The following is a 17,699-nucleotide window of genomic DNA, read 5'->3' on the forward strand; positions in this document are numbered from 1 at the left end:
TAATGACCTCTCACGAATTAAACACCACTCAGAAGACATGATAGCGCGTGCTAACGCCAACTTACAACGTGCAAGTACCCTTATAGTATTGTGAGTAGGAAGTTGAGGAGCGACTGCAAATGAAGAGGCATTTCGCTGGAGATATACACGCAAGACTCGCCAAACACGAGAATCAATCCTCAATATCTTAGTATCATACACGGTCCGCGAAACCCGACGAAAAAGGAAACGAACAAATAGGCAACTAGTGGAAGGCCAGGAAAGGGGAAAACAGTATACCACGCTCCATCTTGGAATATACATTCATCACTTTGACGAGTTAGCCGGCATCTGCAACCTATACAATAAATAACGGTGAGAAGAAATGAGTTGATATGCAGCAGGAAGCAAAGATTAGGAAGGAATGAGGCAACCACTGGCAGAATGGTAACGATCAGACTAAGGGTTCAGACTAGAAATCTACGGAACATGTGCCCAAGTCAAGCGAGCGTTGACTTCAAAACGCTAGATCTTTCGCTGCCCGCCCTGCGGCTGGCCAGGCTGGAGTATAGGCATTTGCTGAGGATGCCCTTGTGGAGGGGGATGGCGTCCAGCGACCATCCCGAGTGGTGGCATGGCACCAGGAGCCCCTGACATGCCAGGACGCTGACCAGGCGGAGGTTGCCGCCCGGGGCCGGGCGCATAGCCCTGTGGAGGGACAGTGTAACCGCCAGGACCACTTGGCGGAGGAGGGCCTTGCCCTTGAGCAAATCCACGTGGAGGAGGTGGGCCTTGCATGGGGCGGCCGCCTGGCATTGGGCCACGCGATGGGGGTTGTTGTTGTTGAGGACCCTGGCGCTGCTGTCCCTGGGCGGATTGTGGCCCGGGGTCGTGGAGCGCGACCGGCGCTGAGCGACCGCCTTGCGCTGGCATTTGCGCAGGAATCGAAGGAGGCTGTGGATTCTTCTCGGCGGCTTTCATGATTTCGTCGCTAGGAAACGCGCGAATAACAGACGTCAGAACATCTGGTGCTGCGCAAGTTGGGACACGTACTCGAGTAGGTTTAGCGCCGCACAGAGGACGACCCACTCGACGCAGTCCTCGTTTCCCTCACCGAGGGTTTGCCATACAGCTTTCTCTTCGGGCGTCTTTCCGGTGATGCTGATCCGCGTACCCCCACCGCTTGGACCCGGTGGATTCTTTTGTATCTTTCCGAACTCGATACGCCTGGGGGGGATATTATGGCCTGCATAAGCAAAGTAGAACATGCTCCAGAATGCCGCGTTTGGGTTCGGCTTGGATATCTGAAAGAGCGGGAGATCCGGGGAATCGGGGGAAGGGAGGGAGAGTTTGTATATGGGAGAAATGACACCTGTGTTCGCAATAGACCATTTGAGGTTTCTGGATGCCTCGCAGCGAACGACGCGAGTGGATGAGTGACCAGAATGACCTGGGTCGGAAGCGGTAGATTTGCCTTGGTGCTGACGGGGAGGGAACAGTCTAGCAACACAGAGATCGCCTTGGGGAGAGGGGGTGAGGAGATAATTCTCGGCATTCTGGAACGGGTTGGTGGGTGTTAAGACGCTTGGAATAGAGCAGGATAAGCACTGACGAAGTTAGTGTGGAGATACGAGTACAAAATGTTAGATGGTTGTCCTAAGAGAGCTGAGGTGAAGTAATGATCGATGTACTCTATGAAACTCGCATACCGTGTGGGGTGACGACGAGGGTTGGAAGGTGGTTCGGCACCGGCGGGTGTGTAGGAGAGGTATAGACAGCGTATATTGCTTCAAAACTACGAGTTGGCGTCGAACTGCAAGTGCGGAGAAAGGGCTTACCAGCCATCTGGGATTGGTTTCAGACGAACTTCAAGTCAGTGATGTTAGTTGACGACGCAAGGGTTGCTGCTGTGGGTATGTGCCAAGTTGAAGAGACGCGCGTGCCAATCACTCTAAATACGGAAATCCAGCGGATGTCTGGCACATGTTGCCATTGTCACCACCACGCAGTCACCACAGCACAAGCATACAAATGTCCAGTGCAACAAGGGCCTGCAACGGGCAATAAGGCAAACTTGCGACGACGTTGTCGGTTGCCAGCTTGGATGGCGTTCAGAAGTGCCGGGGATGGGTATTTAACCCCTGTCTGACGCAATATCCGAGGATAGCTCTCAGTTAGCCTACTGGACATAATCATTTCACTGTTCGGGTGAACTATCTTAGAAGCAGCAGATTCTTAGAACGCTGGCTCAAAACGGTTGGAACTGCGTGGAACACTGGAACCGCACGTCCATAGTTGCAAGCTTAAACATTTTGCATTAAGTTGCAACGAACGTCTTCCAGTCTCCCTACGCTCGTTGAAAGCTATCTCAATACTGAAACACTGATATTCGACGCCACCACTATCAAAGGATATAGCGCATCTTCGACCGAGCTGAATTACGACCGTCCCGGGGAAACTCGGAGTACCATTTGGACAAATGGAAAGGACCCATCCAGCGTTGTGAACACACACAAAATACCTCATCCAATTCGAAACAGCCATTTGGAAGATCCTCTGATTTTTTCATAGCAAAATACGCGTTGAACAGATTGCGACCACATATATCAAGCCTCGCAGCAGGGAGTGTGTGACTGTGATCAGCTGTGACGTCGAGTGTCACGCGCAGAGCAGCAACGACGTCCATCGATTCCGTTGAATTTGGCACCTCGCATGAGGCATTCGCAATACCTGACGATCTGACAGACATCAGCCTGGCCAAAGGAGTCGTAGTGTGCAGGCAAAAGCTCTGCTGACCCCGCCCGGAATCATGAAAGGTCTCAAGAAATCATTCGTTAGTGTCACCTAGCATCTTTTGGCCCAGGCCCCACCCTGACCGGTTTCATCTCTCCAGCTAAGAAAGAGCTCAGATACATCCTCGAAGAACAAGGATCCAAAACCACCTGCATCACAGCCGTCAGTTCCTCCCCCGCCTCCTCCCAACACCGCCAAGCCACTTCCTCAACCTGTCCCTGCTCCACTTTCACTGCCTGGTGCATCAGTTAACAACACAAGCAATCGCTCTCTTCTCTCTCAACCACAGCCTTCTTCAAACCGCTCTGTTAATAGTGCAACCACCTCTGCTACAGATCGGAGGTATAGTTCTGGTAGCTCTTCCCCGGTCCCACCTATTGTGGTCGTAAGCTCAGACCCGGCGCCTGAGCTAGCTCCACGATCAAGTCAGTACGGTTCTCCCGAGCGAGCAACCGTCGGGCTGGATGGAAATGCCAACCCTCCACGTGCAAACACGCTTAACCGCCTTCGTTCTGGTCCGCGGGACACCATCCCCATCGTCGGTAAGCCACCGCGTAAACAGCGGAGCAGCCGTTTCGTCGTGACAGAAAGAGTCGAAATCGAGAGGCTTGCGACCTTCAACGGTTTGTCTGCACCCTCTGAACATAACAGACCACTTTTTTGACCCCGCTCGCTCAGAGGTGCCGCCGAGTGAGAGGTCACAGCTTTTTATCAAGAAACTCAACCAGTGTCGTGTATTGTTCGACTTCAACGATGCCAGCTCAGAGCTTAAAGGTAAACAAGTTAAAGCACAGACTCTGCATGAAATGCTCGAATACATTACCACCCAACGCGGTGTCATCACCGAAAACATATACCCTGAGGTTGTGAACATGGTATGCCCAATTGCATACTCTTCCAGCCCAAAATAGATCTCACTGTGAACCAGTTCGCCGTCAATCTCTTCCGCTCTATACCCCCTCCCGTAAATCCCACAGGGGATGCCTTCGATCCCGAAGAGGACGAACCCGTCCTCGAACTTGCATGGCCTCACTTACAAATCGTTTACGAATTTTTCCTCCGCTTTGTGGAGAGCCCGGATTTCAATACACACCTAGCGAAGCGATACGTTGACCAGACATTCGTACTCAACCTCTTGGAACTTTTCGATTCTGAAGATCCACGGGAACGCGACTTCCTCAAGACCACGTTGCACCGCATTTACGGAAAATTCCTCACCCTCCGCGCATTCATTCGTCGGTCAATTAACAATGTATTCTACCACTTTATCTACGAGACAGAGCGGCATAATGGGATTGCCGAGCTGCTGGAGATCTTGGGATCGATTATCAACGGTTTTGCTGTGCCCCTCAAGGACGAACACAAGATCTTCTTGGCGCGTGTTCTCCTTCCGCTCCACAAGGTCAAGACTTTATGCCTATATCACCCTCAACTTGCCTATTGCATCGTCCAGTTCTTGGAGAAGGACCCGACTTTGGCACAGGAGGTGATGATTGGACTGCTCAAGTATTGGCCCAAGGTAAACTCGCCGAAGGAAGTCATGTTCCTCAACGAGCTCGAGGAAGTCTTGGATGTCACCGATCCCGCTGAATTCCAAAAGATCCAAGAGCCCCTCTTCGCCCAACTGGCACGTTGCATCAATAGCCAGCATTTCCAGGTGGCCGAACGGGCTCTATTATATTGGAACAATGAATATATCGTGAATCTGATGAGCGACAATTTGCCAAAGATCCTGCCGATTGTCTTTCCGGCTCTGTATAACAATGCGAGGAGTCACTGGAATCGGTGAGTGCCTCTGCTAAGTGGACTAGCGCAACTGAGACCGCTTCAAGGACTATACACGGGATGGTGTATAATGCGCTGAAACTATTCATGGAGCTGAGTCCAGAACTATTCGATGAAACATTACAACAATATAGGCAGCGTAGGATTGCGTATGTCGAGCAGCTGATTGCACGATCCGAGTCCCACTAAAACATTACCCAGTGAGCAACAACACGCGGTCGAGCGCTACGAGGACTGGCAAAAAATCCGCGAGAAGGCGAGGCAGAATGCTGGTGGCAAGCTGCCTGCCAGTTACCATGAAGTTCCACGGGACCCTCCACCTCCGCCAACGGCGGGAGATGATTCGGACATCATGGACCTATCGATGGAGCTGAGCGCTGTATCGATTGATGGTGTCATGCCTGGAGACTTGGATGAAAGCGGAATTGAAAGGGTGCCGATGGCTGACCCAGGTCTGGACGTACGTGGATGACGTTGCTGCTGTTGGAGCCCGTATTTAATATAGATCCGTAGCGTGAATATCAGGTTGGCGTGGAGCACTCGCCAACGTCGCAGAGTCCTCATGTTCGCAGGAAGAGCGTCCTACCTGGTGGGCAGATGGTTTTTTCTTGTGGTCGTCCGAGTGATACTCATACACTGGGTGATGCATAGTGGACCCGTCTGTTTTGCGTGATTTGCAAGCGCATCGCAGTCTTGATGATACGATAGGAATAACGACCCGTGCAAATGGAGGATAGATATTCAAATTTGCAGGATGCGCCTCGCATTTTCCACAGGGTTGATGGAAGGTTGCGGACAGGTTCTACCATATTCATGACTGATGACCTCCGTTTTCCGACTACCGTTCTTTTGTTCCTGCGCTGCCCTACACGCATGTCCAGACTGTCAATGTTAATATTTCATTTTCTTTGTTTCATTTCATTTTCCCCTTTCTCACCTCGGAGTTTGTGTCCTCTTGAAAGCGCATGCGTGTGATTTCTCGGATTCTAGACAACCAATTCCTACCTTAACATACATATCTGCTACACGTGTATTTGGGTAACCGATGGGGCTGCGTTGGCAACTGCATCTGGGTAGTGGGCACTCGGCCGTCTGAGCATGAGCTGATAGAGTTTCCATGAAGGGAATATGTTTTTCTTAGATAATCTTACTACGTCAGGAAAGAACCCTCTAGAAGAGTGAAGGAACGTCCTGGAATGGCACGGAATATCAGTCGATATATATATAATCGCAATCGGAGGGGGGCTCCCTCTCTTCAGACATTTTCTGCTCTGTTTAACTTGGTGTGTAAGTGTCTCGTCACCGTGACATACGGCGCCGACGATCAACCAACTGATTTTTCGTACGCAGTCACGACCCGCAACAAAAACCAGTCTTAAGTAGACATGTCACCACCAAAAGCCATCGGTATCGATTTGGGAACGACGTACTCGTACGTATCAACTTGTTCCGTCGCTCCCTCTCGGGATAATCTGATCTCCCATCCCTTCTTTCAGTTGCGTCGGTGTTTGGCAAAATGATCGTGTTGAGATCATCGCCAACGACCAGGGTAATCGGACGACGCCCTCATATGTCGCTTTCCTTGACAATGAGCGGCTAATCGGCGATGCCGCAAAGAACCAAGTCGCTATGAACCCTCATAACACGTGAGTCCTGCCATTTCCCCGTTTATCTTATCTCGCCGCGTGCTGACATCTGCGTTTAGTGTATTCGACGCTAAGCGTCTTATCGGCCGCAAATTCGATGATGCGGAAGTGCAGGCTGATCTCAAGCACTTCCCTTTCAAGGTTGTCAGCAAGGCTGGCAAGCCTTACATTCAGGTGGAGTACCGTGGCGAGACCAAGGAATTCGTAAGTAGACACTTCCATATTCTTTTTCTAATCTAACTTTGGTGTGTGTAGACGCCCGAGGAAATTTCATCTATGGTCCTCACCAAGATGAAAGAGACCGCTGAGGCGTACCTTGGATACGCCGTCAACAACGCGGTCGTCACTGTTCCCGCATACTTCAATGACTCGCAGAGACAGGCCACTAAGGATGCTGGGACTATCTCTGGTTTGAACGTCCTCCGTATCATTAACGAACCCACCGCCGCTGCTATCGCTTACGGTTTGGACAAGAAAGTGACTGGCGAGCGTAACGTCCTCATCTTTGACCTTGGCGGTGGAACTTTCGATGTTTCCCTTCTGACAATCGAGGAGGGTATCTTCGAGGTCAAGGCCACCGCCGGTGACACCCACTTGGGTGGTGAGGACTTCGACAACCGTCTGGTCAACCACTTCGTCCAGGAATTCAAGCGCAAGCACAAGAAGGATGTCTCCTCTAACGCTCGTGCCCTCCGCCGTCTCCGCACCGCTTGCGAGCGTGCTAAGCGCACTCTCTCTTCCGCCACCCAAACTTCTATCGAAATCGACTCCCTCTTCGACGGTGTTGACTTCTACACGTCCATCACCCGTGCTCGTTTCGAAGAACTGTGCCAGGACTTGTTCCGTAGCACCCTTGAGCCCGTCGAGAAGGTCCTTCGTGACTCGAAGATTGACAAGGGGAACGTGCATGAAATCGTTTTGGTCGGTGGATCCACCCGTATTCCTCGTATCCAGAAACTCGTCTCCGACTTCTTCAACGGCAAGGAGCCCTGTAAAAGCATTAACCCCGACGAGGCGGTTGCCTACGGTGCCGCTGTCCAGGCCGCTATCCTTTCCGGTGACACTTCGGAGAAGACTCAGGATCTCCTGCTTCTCGACGTCGCTCCTTTGTCGCTTGGTATCGAGACAGCCGGCGGTGTCATGACGCCTCTCATCAAGCGCAACACGACTGTCCCGACGAAGAAGTCTGAGATCTTCTCCACATACTCGGATAACCAGCCCGGTGTCTTGATTCAGGTGTACGAGGGTGAACGTGCGCGGACAAAGGACAACAACCTGCTCGGCAAGTTCGAGCTCACTGGTATTCCTCCTGCTCCTCGTGGCGTTCCTCAAATTGAGGTTACCTTCGATATCGACGCTAACGGTATCTTGAACGTCTCGGCTTCCGACAAGACTACCGGCAAGTCGAACCGTATCACCATCACCAACGACAAGGGTCGTCTGTCGAAGGACGAAATCGAACGCATGGTTTCGGAGGCCGAGAAGTACAGGGGTAGGTATCCTCGACTGCTGAGCACGACTGTCGTTGCTAACAACACTTGCTTACAGCCGAGGATGAGGCCGCGGCCGCCCGTATCCAGTCCAAGAATGGTCTCGAGTCGTACACATACAACCTCCGCAACTCCATCAATGACGATAAGCTTGCCGGCAAGTTTGATCCTGCCGACAAGGAGAAACTCGAAACCGCCATCAACGAGACCATCAGCTGGCTCGACAGCTCACAGGAAGCCTCGAAGGAGGAGTACGATGGCAAGCAAAAGGAGTTGGAGGCTGTCGCCAACCCAATTATGCAGAGGCTGTACGGTGCTGCTGGTGGAGCACCAGGCGGCTTCCCTGGTGCTGGTGGTTTCCCCGGCGGTGGTGCTGCGCCTGGCGGCTTCCCTGGAGCTAGCGAGGACGGTCCATCAGTCGAGGAGGTTGACTAAAGGACTCGACTCATTGATTCCGCTATGCCTTCATGGATCAACGACTTGCATTTGGTAGTACGCTGTAGTATTTGCATCGAATAATCACGCAGAGCCAACTTGTATGTTACATATCGCATTTCCTTTAGAAATCTTATTCTCTCTTGGCGTCGAAAATCCAAGTTGGATGCAAACTCTCGAGTCAGAACTTCGAGTGAAAGGAACTGCCGAGTACTGATGCTAATGCAGTAGCATCAGTTGCGTTATTCACAAAGGTATTGGAACGTTGGCAGACTAACTTGATTTAGTACCGCGACGTTAGACGACCTGCTCCAGTGTCCAACGGGTAGAGTTTAGGAAGGATGGAAGCGGGAGGGCACTGACGAAAATGTCACTAGGTCATTCATACGTCTCTTCTGCCTGCGTCGACTTCCTCCCAAATACCTGCTTCAGTCACGACGGTGAGTCGACGTTCATATGATCCCAAAGAGATCGGTCAGAAGCAAGTACCAATGTCATCCGACCCTTACCGACGCATTTGCAAGGGCCTGAGTTGTCATCTGCACGACTCAGGCTTCGCTTGAAAGAACAGGGCATGCTGGCATTAGGTATGCGATCCCATAGCCCTTTGGAAAGCCGTAAGTCTTCACTAGGCCTAAGGCCCAGCTAACAACTCGCCAGTCTCCGTTACCTCGTCCAACCAATGCTTTCTGATCACTTCAGTTACCAGAAATGAATAGCGAAGCATGGAAGCTGCTCTGCAAAGATCTGTCCGTTCTGGACTTAGACTCGATTCTTTTCCTTAGCAAATCCAACCTCGCAGGAACACTCCAAGGCGGAGTGTCTAAAACGGCCGGCGGGAACGGCGGACTGGTGGGGGGCCAAAGGTCTTGCCACCAGGGCATTCACTCGCTTGTGGGATCAGGCAGGCCACAGGGGGCCATACTAGATAAGCTAATACCGCGCCTGTATAGTGCAACATAGGGTCACTAGACTCTCAAGCACTTAAAGCAACGAAGAAAAAAAAAAAAAAACCTCGCAGAAAGGACAGACAACTCTTTCCGAGATCCTGTCGTCGTGGCCAGACATACTTGGTGCTCAAACAGTGCTGTAGATTACAATATGTGGGTCCCGACCCAGACACCGATATTTTGAACATTGATGATCATGCCGAATCCGGTACCAGTACTTGGCAGATGGCGTGAGTATCGTTTCAACCAGCAGTTGCGACGCTTACACTGTATGATAAGTAGGAAATTCCAAGCAACATTGGGGTGGACCGCATCGAGGCATTGATACTCCAGGTCCTTCGCCAAGTGAATAATGTTGTGCTTTCACTCTGCGGAGAGGTCATGCCGGCTTCAGTCACCGGTGTCTCCGGTCTCACGCTCCTACAATCACACATCACACAACTTTCTACTACCTCCCTTGACTCGTTCACCGAAGACTTGAAAAAAGGAGTGGAATCACGAGTCATGCCAGGTACCGCTATTGATACCACAATAAAAAGTAGGTTAACGTGGATGCTGTGGGCCCTTTCAGACCCTCTGTGGAGTGACTACTTGCATACGGAGTAGAAATCTCCCGGTGACAGTCTCGAGAGGGTTCGGTAGAATCGAGATCGCTCCCTAATTTCCGTTTGCGACGTAAGAGTTATTTACCAACCTGTATCGTCGTCTGTTTTTCACATGTCGCACAGCGCTGTTGCAGCACGTCTGCTGATCCGACATCCAGCCGACTCCACCTCAGTTGGTAAACTCTGAAGTCCTTGAGCCTTGAGGCAGAGCATCTCTGATGGACGTAAGGATTGTGAAATTCATTCATGAGCTGGTTACCTGTTTGTTGCTGCTGATGGACTTTGAGATCATGCTCGCCAGGCAGTAATATCCAGAAGCTTACTGTGTAACATCGGATCCGGAGGAGCAGCGTCTCAAGATCCGAGAAGTGAAAGTTCGACGCCGCCATTACACCAAACTGATGCTGAAGACCCAAAGGTCGTATCGACACTGGGAGCAGTCTTGGTTGCGAATCCTGCTGTTGTGGTTATCACTGTAATTGATGACTACATTGTTGGCTTGTATGCCTCCCACAAGTCAGTTAATCACCGGCAGGGTTGGTCGCAGCTGTTCGGCTCTTGCGTGCAACTTTCTGTTTACGGTCAGTTGACCAGCACTTAACCAGCATCTGATAACAGGGCTGATAATAATACTACGCTATTTTGCAGTGTTCTTCGTGTGATATGGTTGTGTTTGTAAAGATTACACGGGGATTTTGGATTTGCCGAAAGGAAGAAGAAGAATTCTTGCGGGCGAACCAGGGAACGTGTTCCACGAATTGCAAAATTCTGCTTATCCAAGGCTGTAGGACCTTGATGTTGAGATGGCCACCTCACGGCCTTGGAATTCACGATCGGGTGGGCTAAGTGTGCTATCTACAGAAGAACAGTGTTTTAGAGCGGAGGCACTGCTGAGAACGCGAGTTTTGGCTACCCATATCTTTCCAACAGATGTTGATAAACCTCTGGGGGTGTTCAGTATCCAACTTCGAGGGCGCGTATCAACTTCGTGGAAGATGGCCAACGAAGGAGACCGAACCCATATCCGAAAGTATGGCGAGTAGTATTTATACCACAGGCTTTTCAGATATCCTGTAGTCAACGCCTGCTTTGCCCCAGTCGCTAACCATGGCCACAACACCCAGTTTACAGTATCTCTCCCGGGCATGGACGGTTCAAATGATCAGATTCTTGGAAGGTAGATTACCAGAGTCATCCGATCCTCAGGTCTCGGCACTGACGCAGGTTATAGTGGTACCGCCCATTATTATGATGTACGATTATGGTGAGCCTTCTGCTTCCTGGTAGTGCTTAAACCTGATATTCATGACCAGTTCTTGCTTTGGAGGAAGAGGTTAGTGTTATTGAAACGCCGCTCAATATTACTGGCCACTTATTACAGCCTCTTTGTGAAAGGTCGATTATATTTAAGTAATTCAGCTATCCCTTCACTTTGCTACGTCCTGATGCATTAACAGAACAAGTATATGTCGGTTGCCTCAGCCATATATCTGATCGTAAGTCTGAAATGAATCGAAGCCTCAATTTTGGGATTTCTTAGTGAAATACATGAGACTCGGTACATTGGGACTCCGTTCATCATGTACGTCCTTTCGCATGTGGAACATGTGGCAATACTCGACGGTGATGTCAGGTTCTCAACAGCCAGTAAGTTACAGTGGACTACTATTGCGCAGAGGAACGGTAGTAACGAAGAGCTAGGCACGAACACTTGCCTTTTATTCAGAACTGTTGTAGCGTTTGAAAGTCAAGCTTGTTATTCTTGAAGGGCTCAGTTGTCGAGTAGACAAGTGAAGAACGAATGTGGAATTCGATAGGGATCGAGTAAGAAATCCCTGAGTTTATATACATGAGTAGGTACGCACGGACCAAGAGCGTAAAAGGAAACTACTACTCAGTATAGTAAGGAATAGCGCAGAAGGTCATGGAATATGATGTATAGTATGACGTCAATATGACATCATTGTGGAGCTGATTGCTAAGGAATGTCATGTGATAAACAATGTGTTGATGCACGTGTAAATCTGGATCAATCTAGACATCGGAACATATAGTAATATTTCCAACACTCCCCCTCACTCTAAAATGGGAGTGTAACAAGTCCCATTGACGAGCGATTCGACTCAAATTTTTGCCACGTCAAAGATTTTGTAAGACCATCTGCTTTTTGTTTGTCAGTTTGAACATATTCAATACTGAACAAATTATCTTGAACACATTCGCGAATGAAGTGCCATTGGATGTCAATATGTTTGGAATGACTGTCTGATACAGGATTCTCAGCAATGAAGCGAGCTCCCATATTATCGCAGTAGAGAATAGTTTTCTCGGTCTTGAGTTTTAGTTCATCAAATAGCATAGAAAGCCATTTGATTTGACGTGCAGCGTCACAGAGAGCCATGTATTCAGCTTCTGTTGAGGAGAGCGCGATTGTCTTCTGTTTCCAAGAGCGCCAAGAAATAAGGGATGATCCAAGGAACATAGCATAGCCGGTGGTAGAATGACGTGTGTCTTTATTAGAAGCCCAATCAGAATCCGCAAAGCCATAAATTCGAGATTCAAGTCCCGAATAATATAAAGCCAGTTTTGGAGTAGATGCAATATAGCGAACTATATGCAAGGCTTTATTTCGATGTTCTTCGGTAGGATTTGCCATGTATTGTGACATGCGAATAACCGCATAGGCAATATCAGGACGAGTACCAAGAGCCATGTAAAGCAATGACCCAATGATTGACTGGTACTGGGACCGAAGAGAAGATGTGGCTTGATAGTCTGATGGTGCTTTTTCTGGTTGATATCCCGAAGGTAATGGAGTGCGAACATTTCGAGCAGTCTCCATATTAAACCTTTTGATAACCTTTTTGACATAAGGTATTTGATCGAGATAAAGTTCCTTTTTGGATCGACTGCGATGGATTTGAATGCCAAGATACTCCTTGACTTCTCCAAGATCGCGAGATTCCCATTTCTTCATAAATTGTTCTTTCTTGGCTTTAAGAAGATGTTTGTCCGATCCTAGAAAGAGTCCATCGTCGACATAGACAAGGAAAATAACAATTCCAGCCTTGGAAGTGTGGATATAAATCCCAGCATCCACTTTAGATTGAATATAGCCCATTGCGAGTAGAGATTGATGAAGGGCTTTATTCCATGCCAACGCAGCTTGCTTTAAGCCATAAAGGGCTCTAAGCAACCGATAAACCTTGTGTTCCTGACCCAAAACTTTGAAACCTTCTGGTTGTTCCATATAGATTTCTTCATCAAGATTGCCATATAAAAAGGCAGTTTTAACATCCAGGGCTTCCATTTCCCAATTTTGTTGGGCAGCAAAGGCGAGTAAGATTTGAACAGTTTCGAATCTAGCCACTGGAGAGAAGGTATCTTCAAAGTCGGTACCGAATTCTTGTGTAAAGCCTTTTGCCACAAGACGAGCTTTGTAACGACCATCGCTTTTAATAGCGAAAACCCATCGACACTTGACTGGTTTCTGATTTTTAGGAGGATCCACCAAAGTCCATACTTGTCTTTCTTCAATAGACTTTAATTCGTCTTTCATAGTGTCAAACCATTTCTTTTGTAAATCGGGAGATAATTTTAGCACATCTTTATAATGTTCCGGTGATTCTTTAATCCTGGCAGCCAATGCAACTTCAAAAGGATGCATTTCAGGACCTGGCATTTCAGCATGTTGGTCTGGCATGCCTTTAGGAGAGGATGGAGTTTCCGGTAACGGAGTGAGTGGAGAGAGAGGAGATGGTGGAGTAGTTCGTTGTGGATGTTCAGTCCACTGACGAGGAACTACAGGAGGAACCAATGTAGGAGGTAACCTCGGAGAAGGAGGTCTTCTTTCCTCTGCATATCTCCTAATGTCTTCTCTGGATTGTTGAGCATGTCGCTCTGCATTACGAATCCACTCTTGTGCTTGATCCTGATTTCTTTGAATATCCCTTTCAATATCAACTGGGGGTCTGTCTCCATAAAGATTCCCAGGACGAGATACTGGTATAAATCGACACTTTGGACGAGGTTCTCTGTCATCTGGAGGTTGAGCTCTACGAACATTGCGCGAGTCTCCTTGAATAAATTCTGGTTGATGAGGATGTTGCAGATGACGAGGGTCGACTGATGGTACAGCAGCAGGTGCTCTTCTTTGTTGACCTCTATTATGTTGGTCCAGAGGTCTCTGCTGTGGGTTTGGTTGTGGAGGAGTATTAGGACGAGGTGGTTGGCAGTGATGAGGCGCCGGTTGGATCTGATCAGGATCCGGTAACGAATGTAGGCTTTCTGTATCGGAAGTAGAGGATTGGTTGTCTTCGGTATCAGGGTCAAAGGTTTCGGATTTATTTTGACCAGAGCAAAAAGGAAAAGAGTCTTCTACAAACTTTGCAGTGCGAGAGAGAATGATCTTCTGTCCATGAAGGAAACGATATCCTTTGGTATTAGGCTCGTAGCCTAAAAATATCATCTCAACTGCATGAGGTTCCAGTTTATCTTTTCTTTGTTCTTTAGGAACCCATACATAAGCTTTGCAGCCAAAGGTGCGAAAATAAGTAATATCTGGGATCTTTCCTAAGAAAAGTTCAACCGGAGTCTTGAAGACAATTCTTTTAAGAGGAGTTCGATTGTACACATGAAGTGCACAGTCGAAAGCAAAGTTCCAGAAGCGTTTTGGAACACAAGCATGGTGTCGAATAGTCCCAGCCTTTTCAGAAATGGTCCGGTTAAACCGTTCTGCACGACCATTTTGTTGTGGTTGGTTGGCAATAGAGAGATAGTGGGTAATTCCGCGCGAAGAAAGGAGCGCTTTAAAAGTAGTACCCATAAATTCTCCCCCTCAATCTGAACGGAGCGCAAGAAGATGATGACCAGTAGTATTTTGCATAGACACCATCCAATTGGCAAAAGCGGTATATGTGTCGGATTTGTTGCGAAGGTAGAGACAAAAACCATAAGATGAATAATCATCCAAGAGGGTTAAGATATATTTGGACCGAAAATAGGACTCGACAGGTAATTCCAGTAAGTTGGCATGAACCAACTCAAGAGGTTTAGTTGCTCGTTTCCAGGAAGGTTTAAAGGCTTCGGAAGAAAGTTTGCCTTGAGCGCAACCTTTACAAGGAGTAATCTCCCCCTGTATGTGTAGTTCTTGTTTCAGGCCTAATCGGCAAATATGTCTGAGAACTGCATTCGCAGGGTGACACATGCGATTATGCCAAAGAGACTCTTGAGATTCCTTAACCAGAGGGCAAAGGACCCCATAGGCAATGGTAGGTGGAAGTGGTACGCCCACAAACCAATGAAGAGGTGAAGTTGGTGAAGCTACTTTTGCTTCAAGGATAATCCGGCCATCTGGAGCTCTGATAGTCTCGCTTGTAAGTGTCGCAGTGCTTCTATATCCGTTATTAAGAAGCGCGTTGCGAGAACATAGTCGCTTTGAAAACAAAGGACTGTAAACAACATTATGCAGTGGTAGGTTACTGCCATTTTCTAGGCGAATAACCACTGTTCCTTGACCGAGAAGTTGAACCTTTTTAGAGCCAGCTGTAGAGGCTAAAGGTGGATTTTTAAATTCTCAATAGGTCAAGAAATCAGTTTTCAAAGGAGTCACATGATGTGATGCTCCAGAATCCAACATCCATAAAGACTCACCCTTTGGAAGGTTCTTTTTTAGATTAGCATATGATGTCACACCAAAAGGGTAACAGTCATAAGAATCGAAAGCATGGCCATCGAATTGCATGGGTAAATACCCAGAGGCAGATTCGTTGGGATCATACTCGATGTCTGGATTATGCTTTATACGTAAAGGTTTTACAACAGGAATTTCTGGCACAGATTCGTGAAATTGTGATAAGGACATTGGCTTGGCTCGCTTTTTAGCGGCCTTTACAAGTACGGATTTTCGGAGAGATCCTCTGTCTCTACTATTCTGTCCTCGAAGTCGAGGGGAAGAGAGATCAATAGTCCGTTGTTGCGTCTCAGATGCATTGCCATTATCCTTAACATTCCGGTCCTCCACCAAATTCTCGCCAGCCAGAATGGAATTTCCCACTCGTACTGAGGGTTCGAGGGAACCACTCTGACGTGTCCCGTCCTGCTCAGCAGGGGGAAGGGAAATCGACCTCGGATAAGAGTCCGAGTTCGTCCATTGCTTCGGTTCCTGAAGGGAAACCTCCAGCAGGTTGCAAGTTCTGGCTGTTTGGCGACAAATAGAACATTGGCAGATGTTAGAGCCGGGAATGTTTACACGAATCGGCACTAACTCAACTTGATCTGGTTGGAAATTTTGAATTTCCTCCAGATACCAAGGAGCAAGATTTCTGGTCGTTATATCAACTGGATAATTGGGGGAATCCCCAACAACTTCCATCGCCATAGTAAGATCTTGGCAGGAAAGATCAGGATCATAAGTCTCGGTTTCTGTTATAACATGTTGACCGAGATATGTATTAAGGTCGGAAGAGTAGACTCGTTCTACTGGAGTTTGGTCTGGGAGAGAATACTCGGGAGAAGGTTCGCGGTGTGGAATATTAATAGCGGTGATATCAAAATCACCAGCTTCAAAAGCAGCGGCAGCATTTTCGAAGTATTCTTGATCTGGGTAAACATCCCAAGATCTAGAGTTTGGATCATAGGAACCTTCAGGAAGTTCCTCGATATAGGCAGCGTCAATTGGTTCCGCGCCTTCTACTTCGAGATTATGGGCTCGAGCTTTGCCCTTGCCTCGACGACGGTTCTGGCCTCGGCCACGAGAACCTGAACCTGGCTGCTGTTGTTGTGGAGTATAGGGAGTATAACCTCCACGTCCACGTCCACGACCTCCGCGACCTCTTCCGCAACCTCCACGGTAACCACGAAAGGATCCTGATCCAGATCCAGATTGATGATCGGAAGTATTATGTGCGCCTCTGCAAACTTGACAGAGTGGCGGCTTATTCATGCGTGCCAGAAGTGAATTAGATTCTTGTTTTACTGTGGTCGATGACGACCCAGCTTTTTCCTGTTGAGGAAGCATAGTTTTGCCCGATTTGTGGGCCCAGACTTCTTTCATACGAGGTATGACCGTATCGGGAGAGAGTTGATCGGCAGCAATGGAGGAAAGGATATTAACGGGTGCTTGTTCCCAAGCATGAGTCATCGAATGGACTAAAATTAGCGCTTTCATTTTGTCATTTAGGGCAATGCCCTGAGCGCTGATTGCGGAAATAAGCATTGTAATCTCCGCAATTTTCTGCATTATATCGTCCTTCGGTTTAATTTGAATGTGAATGAGTCGCTGGAATTCCATGAATGTCATCATGGCCGAAGGTGCTCCATAAGCGGTTTTAAGAGCTTCCCATTTGAGGTGAGAAGTCGCATGTCCATTGATTGACATTGCAATCATCGGATCACAATATAAGGTTAAAATTCCTTGTGCACGGGTGTCAGAGACATGCCATGCATCGATAGCTGCTTGACCTGCACCAGCAGCAGGTTGAGCAATTGTGCCGTCAACGATTCCCATAATGCCAAGAGTTTGCATATATGCTTTCATCAGAACTGACCAAGAGGCCCAGTTAAGACCATTGAGTTTTGGGATTTGCTTTGAAAGACCTTCCGACATCTAGTGTCAAAAGTCCATAAGCAAATGTTCGTATAAAAACGAGTGAGTCAGATGGGTGAGAATGGATGGAGGATTTAATTGATGAATTCGGTTTCTTTTGGGTCTGCGAGCGGATGCTCTAGCAGCTTGAGATGGTCAGCATTTACGAGTACCTTGAACTTTGAAATAAGGACGAGGATTCCTTTGCTTTTGTAACCTAGTTTCAGGTGCTTTTGTACCTTTCTCAGTGAATCTCCAAGATGAGATGCGAGAATTATTGCGCTCTAGACTTAAAAAGTCTAGCGGAGGGAAATAATGATAAGACATAAAACTCCAATTGCAATCATGCAATGGAATCCCATCCAATCGAAATCCCAAGTAGGGATCGGCGCAAGAATATGGTACATTTAGCGAGACGGAATAGCGAGGAT

General features: G+C 48.3%; 3 protein-coding genes across 3 annotated transcripts; 2 read left to right on the top strand and 1 right to left on the bottom strand.

Annotated features, from left to right (window-relative positions):
- Positions 1-403: 403 nt before the first annotated feature.
- Positions 404-1,917, bottom strand: F5J12DRAFT_396235 (uncharacterized protein). The gene is made up of 5 exons (XM_051739221.1): positions 1,818-1,917; positions 1,689-1,766; positions 1,592-1,635; positions 1,033-1,535; positions 404-970 (listed from the first exon to the last, which is right to left on the bottom strand). Exons 1-5 carry the CDS (start codon positions 1,822-1,824, stop codon positions 505-507), a joined length of 1,098 nt encoding a protein of 365 aa, XP_051603855.1. The 5' UTR covers positions 1,825-1,917; the 3' UTR covers positions 404-504.
- A 710-nt stretch (positions 1,918-2,627) lies between these two features.
- Positions 2,628-5,681, top strand: F5J12DRAFT_807854 (phosphatase 2A regulatory B subunit-domain-containing protein). Its single transcript, XM_051744693.1, has 9 exons — positions 2,628-2,812; positions 2,873-3,395; positions 3,451-3,647; positions 3,701-4,557; positions 4,605-4,706; positions 4,759-5,017; positions 5,071-5,146; positions 5,209-5,439; positions 5,495-5,681. The coding sequence occupies exons 1-8, from the start codon at positions 2,789-2,791 to the stop codon at positions 5,292-5,294; spliced, it is 2,124 nt and encodes a 707-aa protein (XP_051603856.1). The 5' UTR covers positions 2,628-2,788; the 3' UTR covers positions 5,295-5,439; positions 5,495-5,681.
- Positions 5,682-5,814: 133 nt separating this feature from the next.
- F5J12DRAFT_807860 (heat shock protein HSS1) lies at positions 5,815-8,282 on the top strand. Its single transcript, XM_051744694.1, has 6 exons — positions 5,815-5,844; positions 5,908-5,989; positions 6,054-6,203; positions 6,263-6,407; positions 6,459-7,695; positions 7,752-8,282. The coding sequence occupies exons 2-6, from the start codon at positions 5,943-5,945 to the stop codon at positions 8,126-8,128; spliced, it is 1,956 nt and encodes a 651-aa protein (XP_051603857.1). The 5' UTR covers positions 5,815-5,844; positions 5,908-5,942; the 3' UTR covers positions 8,129-8,282.
- The last annotated feature ends 9,417 nt before the right edge of the window (positions 8,283-17,699 follow it).

The sequence above is a fragment of the Pisolithus orientalis genome, assembly GCF_024613125.1.
Source record: "Pisolithus orientalis strain OTSU chromosome Unknown F5J12scaffold_4, whole genome shotgun sequence".
NCBI classification, from domain to species: domain Eukaryota; kingdom Fungi; phylum Basidiomycota; class Agaricomycetes; order Boletales; family Pisolithaceae; genus Pisolithus; species Pisolithus orientalis.